At 41.0% G+C, this 14,525-nt stretch overlaps 1 protein-coding gene across 1 annotated transcript; it reads right to left on the bottom strand.

Moving 5' to 3' along the window:
- Nucleotides 1-2,040: 2,040 nt before the first annotated feature.
- On the bottom strand, nucleotides 2,041-9,607 carry LOC130170752 (C2 calcium-dependent domain-containing protein 4C). The gene is made up of 2 exons (XM_056378353.1): nucleotides 9,503-9,607; nucleotides 2,041-8,474 (listed from the first exon to the last, which is right to left on the bottom strand). The coding sequence occupies exon 2, from the start codon at nucleotides 8,416-8,418 to the stop codon at nucleotides 7,165-7,167; it is 1,254 nt and encodes a 417-aa protein (XP_056234328.1). The 5' UTR covers nucleotides 8,419-8,474; nucleotides 9,503-9,607; the 3' UTR covers nucleotides 2,041-7,164.
- Nucleotides 9,608-14,525: the final 4,918 nt, after the last annotated feature.

The following is a 14,525-nucleotide window of genomic DNA, read 5'->3' on the forward strand; positions in this document are numbered from 1 at the left end:
ACTTTCTGTTGAGCTGAAGAGAACTGTAGATTTGATAGATAAATCTTTGTGGGTTCATCAATATAAGCAATCGATTTTACATCATACATTTTAGTTATTGTTAACATAATATTGATTACTGCAGCTTTTAAGTTTCATAAATAAATATGCAGTAGAACCATAGACTGTATATGAGTGGAACAGTAATGTGACATTGGCAGCGGTTATTAGAGGTGTTTCCCTGGTGTGTATCAGCTCTTGTGCCCTCCCACACACTTCCTCTCCAAACTGGCGACTCCAAGGCTGACTCCTCCCTGAGACTAATGGTGATGCTGCAGTATTACCCTGCCAATTAAAGACAGCAAGGCAGAGTTGAGGTGTTTAATGTTGCTGTTTCTGCATGCTGTTAATTCAGGGGATACAAGGGGACATGGGTTGAGAAGGAGAGGAGGCCTGAAAACTCTGTTGGATATGGGATTTTATGTGGGAGGACATCATTAATGAGACTAGGGGTTAGTCCAAGGGAGCAAGAGTGAAGTGTCACATTACTGTGGTGAATAAAATAATTATAAAGACAGAAAGGACAGAGGCAGAGCAGCCGGAGATGAGGGAAGGAGGGGAAAAGCGGTGGTGGTGAAAATGTTGAAAATTTACTCAAAGTCATAGGCGAGCTTTGAGTGCCACACCTTTCAACCTCTCACCCACAAGAAGAAGGTTTTGTGCAAGTTACAGGCACCAGAACAATTATTGTTAAGAACTTGTGTTTCAATACATAAAACAGTAAAAAGCATGTAAAAAATTAATAATCAGAAACTGTATTTGTTAAGAAGACTGAATGTTTTTTGAGCTGTGTTAACCTTTGGTCTTATAGCATGGTGCAGTAATCTAAAAGTCGATATCAAATTGCCAATAAGACTATCTTTGAGCAGACACTGAACGCCAGTTTCCCATTCAAAAAACAAAACTGAACACCAGTAGACAGAGACTAAACAGAGGCACTATCGTACTGTGTTTGGTTCTTTAGTTTCTTCAAAATCAAAAAAAAACATGGAACTTATTATGATAAATGAATTAGTTTTGTCATTTGTTTCATATTCAATACAGATTTTATTTCATACTTCTTATTTTTGATTGGATTATACAAGATTCTTTTCAGCAGCTCTGTGCTGTACATACCACTACAAAACTTTTAAAAGCTAAGCGTTTTTAAAAATGATCTCTCTCAGACTATCCTATAATTTCTGTGGAAGTGCCCTTTTAAAGATAATGTTTGTGACATTTATACATTATTATACAGTTTCTGGTGAAAACGTGGAAAATGTGAGGAAAGGAGCTGAACCAAGTGTTGCAGGTATGTGCAGAGTAGGGACCCAAAATGATTTAAACAATAAAGCTGATATTTTTTACCAATAATTACTTATATATTATTTTTACAGAGAAAAATAATATTCATGTACAAAGAAACACACCAGTAGTAAAACTGCATCAACATTTGACCCACAGTTTTCTTAATTTTAGTTTAATACATACTGTTTTTGCATATTTATTATGTCTTTTACAGATTTTGTCTTGTTTTTGCTGTTACAAACATTTTTGGTCCAACTGGAAAACATTATTTTTTATCAAAAGTCTTTGAAATCTAAATATGAGGGATCCTTACCAAAAATGTTGACAGGCCATGTATCTCAAATAATATTTTATGAGTTAATAAAAAACATCCTTGTCATATATTTGTGACAATGCATTTTTCAAATAGTCAATAGAAGAAAAAAAAAGGGTCGTTTTTTTTCTACTGGATATCAATGTTATTTAAAAAAAAAAACTAACAAAAACAAACAAAAAAAACCCAATATGTACCAATATATCAGATTTTATATCAGTCTGGCTCTACTTGTAATCAGCCCAGACCTTCAGTTCTGACCCCCTAAGTCTGTGTACACCACCAGTGGACATGCAATATTAATGATGATTCAAGTTAATTGGCACAAATATCATCAGAGACCTAGAAAAAAGTAATAAGTGCACTGATTAATTGCAAATCAATAATGACACGAGCTGAGATGCTGTGGAAGTTCTCCTTTAATTAAAGTATTTCACACCCATTATATATTACACAATAAGTAACCACAAGTAACCACTGTCAGTGGTTGTAGCACGACAGTATAAAAGTATCTACCTGCACAGGCCAGAAACACAAGAACAGCAACAGCACATAGAAATCCACCTCCATTGTTTAACTAAGTCTAGAGAGAAATGAAAGATTTCATCGTCAAGTAAGGGACCGGCACTTTTCAGTTTTGTTTTTCAGAGAGAAGCTGTCAAGACAGGAAGACTTGAGAGACACCTCTGCATATATACAGTATATTTAAAAAACAATACAATACTGACCAACTGACCAGCGCTCTCACACACACACACACACACACACACACACACACACACACACACACACACACTGATGCTTTCTTCAATACTCATTTTAAATGTCATCATTCAAGCCTCTCCACCCTGTACCCAATTAAACAGCTATTGAGTGCATGGTTATAAGGACTGATTTTTCACCACAACAACCGGCTGGATAATGGGAAGGTTCATTCTGATAATTCCTCTGCGGATCAAATAAAGGTTAGCAATCAAAATGACCAGTGATAAGAGGCATTACTCAGGGGATTCAACACTTCGTTCCAGAGTGAAATATCTTGATTATGACAATTATTGAATGAGCTTTTGTCATGTTTGGTCCGTATATTCATGATCCTCAGAGGATGAATCCTGATGACTCTGCTGGACATTTTATCTCGCACCACCAACAAGACAATGTTTCCACTTGTCTAACATTTCAGTTGCGATGTCAGAAAACCTTTAGGAGAATAATTTGCCTTTTTGAAAATACGTTTAGACCCTGCGCTTGTCGCCAATAGTTACACCATACAAAACCACAACTTACTGTGTATTTTTCACTTTAGTTTGCGTACAGATTAAACAAACACAATGCAACGTGGTAATTAGTCAGCTTTACAGGTACATGTAGGTGTACCTACCCCCACCCCCCATATTACAGGACAAAAGGTAGAGGTTAGGTAACATTAGGACCTATATGGTTGTTCAAACTTATCTCTCCATTTATCATACATCTCTCTAATTTATTTTACTGTACCTCATAAACTGTTTATATTAGGATGTTATGTGTTTTCACATTGTAAAAAACAATCAGCATGAGGAAAAAAAATTGTCTTTTTTTCAGGTGGGTTAATTAGATCTTATCACATCTAAACATTGTCTGGAATATTTCTGTCAGAAATGAGCCGTCAGCTCAGCTCAAAGTCACCACGAGAGCAATGAAAAATGCACAAATCATTAAATTCAATAAACCCCCAGTAAAGTAATGCAACGTTGTGCTGCTTTATTTCTCTGAAATGTAGAGGCTACATTTTTGTCTCAAATTTCTACCGTTTTATAAAACCAGGAACATGATGGTCTCTTATCAGATATTTTTGTGAGTTTTAAAAACACAGGAAGTATGTGGCAAAGAAAGTTAAGAGTAGTTAAGAGTAAAAAACAAAAACAAAAAAAAAAAACAGAGGGGCATTTTATTTTGACCATTTCTTTCATCTACGATATTTCTTCATGTTTTAGGTTGTTCTGCTCAGATGTGACAGCACAGCCCGTCCAGGCAGAGGTGTTCAGATAACTGTTTATTGTTCTCCACCCTGCATTTCAGTTCTATTAAATGATAAGCTACATGAAAACAGTCACTGCAATTAGCTATAAAAATAGGACTCCATCAGACAATTTGCAAAACACGTCACCCCTATTTAAGGTGTATTATTATAAACATTTGTGTCAGCAGCAAATCTTCATCTAGAATCTGAGCACAAGGCGACCCACCACTGCACGATAAGAATCCACTGACACTACTGAAGTCATGCTAGAAGAAACCTCAGAGAAGGCTTGATAACAACAGGACTGAGTACAATTCAGGAAGTCTGAGTAGAAAATACAATAACTCTATGAGCAGGCACTGTATGATTGCACACAAGTATGCAGCAGGGATTACAACAGATCACCGACTTTCACACAAAGCCAACAAGCAGTGCCACTGTATATAAAGTCTAATTGTAGAGCATATCAACAGCAGTGCTACAGGTGAGCTACAAACACCAGGTGAGAAAAATCCTCCCAGAATTAAACTGAAGCTTCGGGGCAGTGTGTAAGAAAACCTCAGTAATTTGCATCACTCAGATGTCCCTGACTTCTTTCCTCTCTGTAGTCACTCTCCTCTGCCGAGCACTCGAGGCTGCAATCATATGCAATTTCTTCTAATTCCTCAAAAGGACAGCAGAGAACATTGAGAGAGGAGAAGACTGCTGTTCATGTCAAAGCGCATAATATTGATTTTCTTTGTTGCCTTGTTTTTCGTATTTCTTCCTTGACATCTCTGCTTGGTCCTCTGGGCTTCATTAGAGTTGAAACAGACATAATTAAAATGCCTCTCATCACTCGCTGGTGCATAATTGGCACTTCACTGACAATAGTAGAAACTAGTACATATGTAGTTATATCGAGTACAAATCCAACACGTTTACAGTCATTTCAATCATTTGAAAGCATTTTACAAAATACTACATAGAAAATGAACAAGTTTGGACGAAATATCATGCTAGTCAAAACACACACTTGTTCTTGATCACTCTCTCTCTCTCTCTCTCTCTCTCACACACTCACACACACACACACACACGCACACACACATGCATATAGTAAGGCTTTAGGGTTTCATTAAGCTTTGAGCATGTCATGCAAATACCAGTGTGTTATTGACATATTCATGCGATGCAACTGGTACTCTGAACTTTGACTACAGTGCTCTATTCTTCTCATATGAGACATTTAATACATTTACATGCGCACAAGTACGGTATTTGTCCACTGTCAATACTGTGACCAAGGCAACAGCCTGTTTGCATAAACTGAGTGTTAAATTCTGTTTACATGACTGATGTATTTAATTTTATGACACAAGTAGAAAGTGTCACTTTTAATAACCTTGTTACTTGTTCGTCCATCAGGATTAACCAAAAAGCTGTGAAAGCTGTGAAAGCTCTTTATCACGGCCACAGACTTACTTCCATTAAAAATGACACAGCAAAATGAAATGTTGGAGAGAATTTGACATGTTCAACTGAAGCATAGTGACTGGATATTTTCAAGTTATCTTTTAAGAATTGAGGGAGCAAGTCATCCTGAGGGACGTCAGCGAACCAGAGTGGAAAGAAATTTTAAATGTCCCAATGATCTTTCATGTGGCTGCGTGGCCGACTGCAAAATTGAATTCCCTTCTGATCCTGTATTCTTGGTGTTGAGCAACACTGGGGTGATGTCAACTGGCCTGAATTCAGAGTGAAAATGTTGGCACACCTATTTGGTGAGAACCTGTTGCCTAGTTGCACAAGATTTAATCAAAGTGCAGACACTGAATGAGGCATGTGTGACAGGCTGCAGCTGTAAAGTCCACATATGGCTGAATAGATTTCATCAACCAAATAAATATACGTGTAAAATATATGAAGGAACTTTTTCATATACTCTGCAAAAATGTTCTCCTCCTTCCTCTACATTTATTAACTCAGCTGGGTTTCATGCAGTTAAAGACATAACTAGTGGCTGTCAAAGACATTAAAATCCATGTACCCCGCACTGCATAAAATCTTACCTTAATAAATTATTTCTATCTCTTTATGTAAGCAAAGAAATGTGCAGGTGCAGCAGGACTATTTAACCTGTTTCCAAGACTGATCTAGATATGAGTATTTAAGGGGCGTCATGTAGCGTAGTGGTTTAAGCAGGTGCCCCATGTGTAGAGGCTACAGTCCTCGCTGCAGTTGGCCCCGGTTCAAATCCCGCATCGGACGGCCTTTCGCTGCATGTCATTCCCCCTCTCTCTGCCTCCCTGTTTCCTGTCACTGTCCATTAAAGGCATAAAAAAGCCCAAAAATATACTTAAAAAAGAAATGAGTATTTAAGTGTCACACTAGAATCAGAAAAATTAAACTTGATTTTTCTTTTACTGCCTAAAATAAGTGGATTTGTTTTGAAAACAGGCTCAAATATTCCTTCTGCATACACAGATTTTCTAAAAGACTTTTTAACAAAAACACAGTTTAAAGGTACCCTGTGGAGTTTTTGACCACTAGTAGTGCTACGGAGCAAATGTTTTTGTTTTGTCATGAGGAAGCGAATGATTTCAACACATTTGTGAGACCTCACGGATACACACAGTGTGTTTTGGTGAAAACATAACTTTTGTTTGTTTATGAGAAAACTCAACAGGGCAACTTTAATCTAGAAACAAAACCTTTTTGCAGTGCATGTATGTGAATTGACCTCACTCTCTTTCAATAAGAGCATAAGTACAACAGTATCAGATTATGGCAATCGTAGGCTTAAGTCATACTTGCAATTATCAATCACATTATAATTATATTTTTGATGTGTATGTAAATGTGATTATCGTGACTGCTCTGTTTGTCCTCACCCCCTCCCCTGTAAAAGGTGGGCCATGGCAACTGGGATCAAAGGGTCATTTGCACATCAGGATGTAGTGCCACTTCAAAGCTTGTGCTGATTCACAAAGGCATCTTTGTGCTGGACGCAGGGTGTAGCTCATGTAGAATCCCGTCCAGTGCTGCTGTGAATTCATGTCACATTACAAAACCATGCCGCACATGATGTAAACAGTGCAAGCAAGGACACCGAGACAGGCTGATGCACAACTGTCGTCCAACCTTTAAACCAGACCAGGCTGAGGAAGTTGGCCGAGAGACATGTCCGGAACAAACAACTTTCATCTGTGAAATTCATCTGTTGCTGTCGAGTCCAGCTTGGTTTAATGAGCATTCATTATTGGGAGAAGGAAAGAGGTAAACCTCAACCACCATAAATCCAGACACTCATTTACTTCAGCTTGGTGTTTTTTCAGATTTCAGAATAAAACATCTCTTCTTTCTAGGAATCTGTTTCTTGCTAGAAACCCTTAATTTTCCCTCTCCCTTTATATTTATGTTCAGTGGTTTAATCTATCCAAATAAAAAGAGCAGGTTGTATAGAAACCAGTGCAAACATCTAATTTAATCTTCAATCAGCATCCTTGGTTTTTGCCCCCTTTGACCTCCAGGTCGTGCGGCTTTAAAGGCCTGAGAGCAGCTTTGTCAGCTGCACCTCTCGCTCTCCCAGCAGCGTGTCCCTCTTGAGGCTGGTGCCTTTGTTCACCACCTTGAACTTCACCGACAGGTTCTTCACCTGAACCGAGCTTATTGAGTCAAAGAAGAAGTCCTCGTTGAAGACTGGATTGCGGCTGTTCTTGATGATGTTGCTCCTTTGCTTCTGCAGCTTGCCCGGGTTCAGGTAGACGGACACACAGCAGTTGATGCTCTTGATGTCAAAGTGCTTGTCGTAAAGACTCTCTGCTGCCAGGACGCGGATCAGCAGGCGGGAGGTGCTTGAGTCGTAGTTGGCGCTGATCCTCACCGTACCGCCTTTGTGCAGGTTGATGGTGTGCTCTCGATGGAGGCCGTGGTCGGACGCTCCAGCTCCGTGGAGGGAGGGGACGTGGAGGCGTCTCTGGATGTTGGGGCTGGGCTCGGCCGAGCTGCACTCATCGGTGGAGAGGGAGCTGTGGCGAGCGAACGTCCGCTTGGCTTTCACGACTTTTGCCTGCGTCTCGTGGGTGAAGATCTTGAGCAGAGATGCTGAGCGGGAGAGCAGGGGAGAGCTGAAGGGAGAGGACTCAGCCGAGGAGCAGGTGTCACTTTCACCACCGCTGAAGTATCGATAAGGATTCATGTGAGAGGCGCTGAAGTCAGCTGGATTCAGGTGGTTTCCTGCTTCGCTTTTCCCCGGGATCTTCCTCTGGGTGTTTGGGGAGGTGATGGGACTGGTAAGTTCGCAGTGGAACAGCGACTCTTTTCGGCGAGTGTGGGGGCTTTCCTTCAACGTTGCAAAACCATAAGATGTCTGAGTCTTGGGAACGTAAGGCAGGGACATAGCTGTCTGCGACTGGGGGTCTGCATTTGTGTCTCCAGCCACAACATCATCAGCACTCTCTATCTGTATGATGTGCCGGTTTGCTGCTCTCAACAAGTTCTTAGTGTCCCCTGCAATCTTGGCCACCAGACGTGGACTTCTTGGGCTGCTGATCTTCTTCCCACTGCCGATAGTTTGCTCTGACGTGGATGGCTGCAGCCCCTCTTTGGGCTTCACATTAGGAATCTCAGGCTCTGGGGGGCAACTGACCAGCTTTGGAGGAATGAAAAAGTCTGGGATCTTGTCAGGGGTGAGGACGTTGCTGTAGGCTGGAGCAACGCCTTTTTTGTCTCCGTTCTCTCCCTGTCGCAGAACGCCAGTCTCCACCGAACCACGGATCTTATCCAGAACCCACATGGTCCCACCAGACAGTGGGATGTGCGGGCCAGTGGACTAAGTGCAGTCAGGTGTATCTGCGGTTAATGACACAAAGGGGTGGAGATGTAAATGATCCGAGGAGGCAACAGAGAGATAAAAATAACACCTCAGCGTTGTAGCTCTGAGGAGCAAACAGTCTATGAATACACCTCAGGCATTTAAAGGCTTAAAACTGAATAAACAAGAAATATTACAGAGCATAGCGAACCTGAGCTTCATTTACAGAGCTATTGGCAACAGACGTTATGGAGTAAAAGCTCTCACAAAAGATACATACCACAGCTGTAAAAAGCTTTTCTTTGACTGCAGTTAATTTACTAGGCTCAATACATCTTAGGAGAGGGGGACCAACAGGTCTCAGCAGGCAGCAGTGTGAAGTCTTTAAACTGATAAACGATACAAAATCATCCAGAATTCAACTAACCAACATTACAACATTTACAACAAATGAAACGGAGCCATAATAGTGTTTAGACTGCAGAGAGGCTTCACTGAATGGTGGAGTAAATTTAGAGTGAAGGTAGGAGTAGATTAACAACAACCCAGGGGCTTCTTCACTATTTTCTTTTGATTATCGAGATTTTAAAAGACTAAATTTAAAGTCGCATTCTTTATTTTTACTATTAATCGACATTGTGTTAATTTAAACGTGTATACTACATCCTCTCTTGATATAACTGAGAATTGTTTATGTGCATGTTATTCTTTAAACTGTGATTTAATTCTTGCTTTCAGTTTTAAGTAAATGGTGTTAAATACAGGGTCAGAAAAACATCATTTTACAGTTGATTCCCTTGTCAACTTAAATAACTAATAGTATAGCATTAGATAATTTTTCTGCTTCTTTAGAACATCTGCACTTTTAGTTTGCAGCGAAAATTAAAGCAGTGAAAAATATTCGATAAAAGTGAAAAACTAAAATTCACTTCAGCAGGTGCGAGAAGAAGGTTGCCTCCTTTTACGCACCAGTCCGTTTTCCAAAACCTCTCAAATTTAATGTCGCCGTGAAATCTGTGCCAACACACCGCTCCAATCTACAGAAATCCCCCGATAATATACTTACAACACTACAGAAAGCGACACGCTTCTCTCCCTCCACTTGCTCCGTCAGTAACAGGTGTTTTCTCCTCGGGTAAACTCGTGCGCTCCGTGACGCTGCTCTGCGCCCTCAGACGGTCTCAGCTCCGGAGCTCCTGTCGTGCGTTTTATACACGGCACGCGGCTGCGGCTGACCAATAAGATCAAACTGTGCGTTTCCGTGTTTCCCAGCAGAACCAGTTACAGAAACACACTGGTCACATTTCAGAGGAGGAGGAATCTTACAGGTGGCGTTATCCCGCGCAGTAAGTGCCAGTATTTAACAGCCAGTGCTGCGCCATGCTGAAGAAATCTGGAGTTTTACATTTGTATTATATTTGTATTTGTGCTGTTGTTGTTGTGCTCACAGCTGCAAGTATTGTATTGTCATATTACCTGGGTGTAAGAATAAATGCATCACAGTCTCTCTAACTCAGTTTGTTCTCTGTCTTTAAACTCAAATCAAACTTTCATCCAAGCATATGAACATGATTAAAATGAGAGAGAGATGAAACACTTACTGCCTACTTGCTTCACCTCAAGCTCTGTACACAAGGCCACTTTTGTTAGTTTTTTTCCACTAGCACACACAGCACAGAGCTTGTGTTTCAGTAAACCATTACATCTAATAAGACTGTGCCTATTTGACCAGGAGACGCACATGCAGCTGAGCAGACAATGCAGCGTGGAGAACATGCACCTGTGTGCTGTGTGGTCTAATTCAATTTACAGAAGCAATTTTATTTTTTTATTTTTTTTTACCCCTTCTTCTCTTTCTATCTGCCTGCCTATCTTCAGGTTTAAACTGACCCTGGAAACTTTGCTATGGCAACAAATACATTTGTCTTTTCTAAAATAGGAAGAGCCCCACTGACTTCATTGATCTGCTGAACAAAAAGCACTTTGTTTGTCCAGATTGCTTGGTTTTGAGTCAAGTGCCATGTATCTCATGGACAGAGAGGGGTGAAACTACTGCTTTATCAGAGATCAGACACATAGAGCAGCGCTGCATTGACTAGACAGGGAGGAATTTTGAAAGATGTGAGCTACTGAGAGAGTCGATACCTGGTGACAGCGAGGGACAGTGGCAACAACAGCTTTACAAACAGCTGATTAACAAATATTTCATGTGAACAGCCCTGGAAGAGGTGTCAGCTCTGTCTCTGCCTCAGTCAGATGGAAAATGAGATGAGTTTGACTGTTTTAGATGGAGTTGCCCTTCTTGTCACAGATAATTGGGATCTCGCAGAACAAAACAACCAGAGCTTTACGGTAAATGAGCTGTCGGATCAAACCCCCATTTCCATTTCAGCCTCTCCTTAAAAAAAATATTGTCTCAAATCTTAAGTATTTCTTAATATCATTAAATATTTATGACTACATGAGAAACAATCGTAGATAAAGTTAGGGGAAAAAAACATGTGCAAAATTTGGTGATGCACACAAGTATGTGACGTTCCGGCTGAGACCCTCCCCACTTCAAACTAGTGCAAAAACCAAGGACAACAAAACACATATACAGAAATTTCTCATTAAAGAAAAACTTACCAAAGCAAAAAATATTATTGAGAAAATGTGTTTTCAAGGCCTTTAAGTGGGAATAGCTCAGTCACAGAGAGATGTCATTCAACAGGTGGTGCAGAGGTATATAGCACAATGCCTATTTACATATGTGTATGTGCAAATATGCACATGCAAAAAAATCTGTATCCACAGAGGAGGATAAACTTGCTACACAACATTCTGCACCAGGCAGTGGAAGTGAGCCTGCACGTTATGGTTCAACCTATAGCGACAAGGACACTCATGAGGACAGCCTCAGCATGGCATGTAAACCAGCATGTTAAGCTCTGAGTGGGGATAATAACACATTTTTCTTGCTGGGGTCTTCTCAGAGGTCACCGTCCGATGTTATCAACCCATGGAAAGAGCCACTTACCATATAGATTGCAGAGGCACATCTGAACCCTGACCTACTGCTGTCCGCTCTTACTCAGCACCCTATAGACGCTCGACCTGTAACGCTTGTCAAACAAAACACGTTTTAAGGTTTAAATTAGTCGACTAGAGGCACATAAACAATTTTTTCCCCCCCGTTAATCTGTTTTTAGCCATTAAGTGTCATAAAATAGTGAAAAATGCTCACCACCATTTCCGGCAGCCTGAGGTGACCTCTTCACATTATTGGTTTCATGAGACCAACAGTCTTGAACCCAAAGATCTGAAAATGACAGTAGAAGTATACTCTGAGTATAATCTGAGATTTGGTCTGTATGAGATGTTCTTCACATTTTGTCTGTTTTTTTAATGTAAATGTAGATATCTAATTATCTGATGCACATTCTCTGCAACAGTGTCTTTGGCTCCACCAAACTACAAAATTAACTTAAAAAAAGATGTCACAAAAAAGACACTGGGGCTAGTGAATCTAATCGATTAATCAACTAATCCATTCAACACTAAAGAATACAGCTTTTAGTTTCATTACAGGAAAAGCAATGGAAAAACTGCCTTATGAATCCAGCAAAATGGGTTATGTTTATTAAAATGAATGGAAACAATATCTCCTGGGGAACTTTTGAATGTCATACCACTCTGCAAACAACTCCAGGTCCGCACTGTTAACAGCTTCCTTTACAAAATAATGAGATCGATACACAAGCGTCTGAGAATCTTTAGTGTTGAGACGAAGACAGTCTACAGCCTGAGAAAAGGTTAATGTGTCTGTTCTGCTCTCATTAAGGGGCCGGACCCTACATCTCTGTCTGTCCAAAAACCTGAGGAACTCTGCAGCTATTGAAAACTAGTAAAAGCACAGAAGTGAACAATACGGATCTGATTCACTGTGGCCGTGCTCGCTTGTTCTCTCCTGTCATCCGGATAGACAGATGTACCTACACAAGGGAAATGATGAGGGCAATTATATAACAAAAAAAAGCAGCTGAAGGAGTCAATTCACCACTGTGGCGCAACATCTTCCCTGCTGACGTCCGATTGGCTTCCTGGAAGGACAGGAAGGAGGAATTGAGGCTGATACGCAGAAACAAGGCTGTCAGACTGAAGAGGAGCTGCACAAAAGCTCTGCAGGACGTCTAGTGTACCTCCAGGTTTGCTCACTGTTCCTTTTACAGTGTGTGTGTGTGTGTGTGTGTGTGTGTGTGTGTGTGTCTGCATTGACTCCTAGCACATATGGTCACTCATTATGGTCAAGCAAGAAAAAAAAAAAGGAAGAGGCCTAACACGTCATAGGGTCCATTTTTACCCCACGGCCTCTTATTGTTGCCATCCATCTTTCTTTCTTCCTGCCAACCCACTTCCACCTTCCACACAACTTCTGTTGCCTTGGAGACATCTCATATCCTGACATATGGATCAATCCCCCCCCCCACTAACCAACTCTGTATACTCTTGCATTTCTTCACCTCTCCGGTCTGTTACAGTTCACCCGGTTCGTTCATTCCTCGGGCAGTGCGGCTATCCATAGGTCATCTACGACTCTGACTCAGTTGGCCTCTACTCACTGAGGCTGGAGGAGATCAATGCCAAAACCACCAGCTGGAGTAGAGGGACGCAGAAACGCATGTGACTCACGGTCACAGCATGAAACCACTGAGAGAGGGTCACGGGTTGTAACATCTGGCGCTGATCTGGCAGTCAGCTTCATAACCTGCAGTTTAAGCAGAGTGTTATCCTTTCTGGACAAAAACACAGTGCGAAGTATGAAAGAAACCACAGAGGGAGAGAAGCAATTCTGCAAATGCCAGGTCCATTTGAGTGTCTTGATTTTTCTGGTCCGCTGAACTGGCATTTGGATTGGACACACGCAGGGCGAAAGGTCAGACCTGTCACCACAGGAGACAAATTTGATGGGCTCAGCAGCAAAGATGGTATATCTCTGAGGGGGTAGAGGGGCGACTGATGGGATGACCTAGGAGCTCAGGGGAGTGTGGGTAAAAGGATGCAAGAAAAAAAAAAAAACTTGATTGGAGAAAATTGCCCTCAGAGCTGACCTGAAGCACCAGCCTCAGTATACTGATGAGGGGAATCTCCCTCTACGCTGCCTTGCAGATTGATGATTTTCATTTTCAAGCGCCAGATAACAGGCTCAACTTAACCAGGAGTATGGACATACCATATAAGTCATGTACAGGAGCAGCATAAGTGCACATAGAGTCCACTTATAGTGGTTTCACAGTGGGTGATGAGAAAAGTGGAAATGATCAGTAGATACTTTGCCACTTAGATATAAGAAGGTGAAATATATATACAGTATATAAACCATATCACTCTTATTATTGTACTCTTCTTTGAGGGGATAGGAGCGCCCCCGCCTGGAGAATAAAGGCAGGGAGACACTGCAGGCTTCAGCTTGTAGTGTTGATTGCAGAATCACAGGTGTTTGAACTGAGAAAAGAAAATGCACTCACACTTTATTAGGAACAAGTTGATAAAATTACACAATTACCATCTTGCCAGACGTCTTAACTTTTTGTGCTCACTTAGGCTGGTACAAACCTGGTGTCAAACACCTCCAATGTAACCAGAGACAAGCTGTTGCTGCCCCCTAGAGGGCCCACAAAATAAACTCTTTTGAAGAAAAGGCATGTGGTTCATACTGTATGCGTTCACATGAAGAGAGCAGCTGGAAATCCTTTAAGTCTCCACCACCCCGATAATAAAGGTGACTGCAGGGTACAGATCTCATCACACACACTCTTCACACAGCTTGAACACACTGGACAGAGAACCAATACAAGCTTGTGGAAAAATGTGTTGATCAAAGCTGATACTGAATGTTATTGCAAAAAGAAGAATAGAGAGTGTTGGAGATTACACTTTAAAAAAAAAAGAGTAGTGTGATTCACCAGTTGTCTTGTAAAATGAAGTGTTTTATCTATTTTTCGCTGAGCACACCCCTGAACGCTGTTAATATGAGCTTGTTTGTCTCCACTAAGAAAAGCTTATTGCGCTCTGGTGTTTGTGCTTTTTTTCAAGCAAGAACAAACACT

The sequence above is a fragment of the Seriola aureovittata genome, chromosome 6, assembly GCF_021018895.1.
Source record: "Seriola aureovittata isolate HTS-2021-v1 ecotype China chromosome 6, ASM2101889v1, whole genome shotgun sequence".
Classification (NCBI taxonomy): Eukaryota; Metazoa; Chordata; class Actinopteri; order Carangiformes; family Carangidae; genus Seriola; species Seriola aureovittata.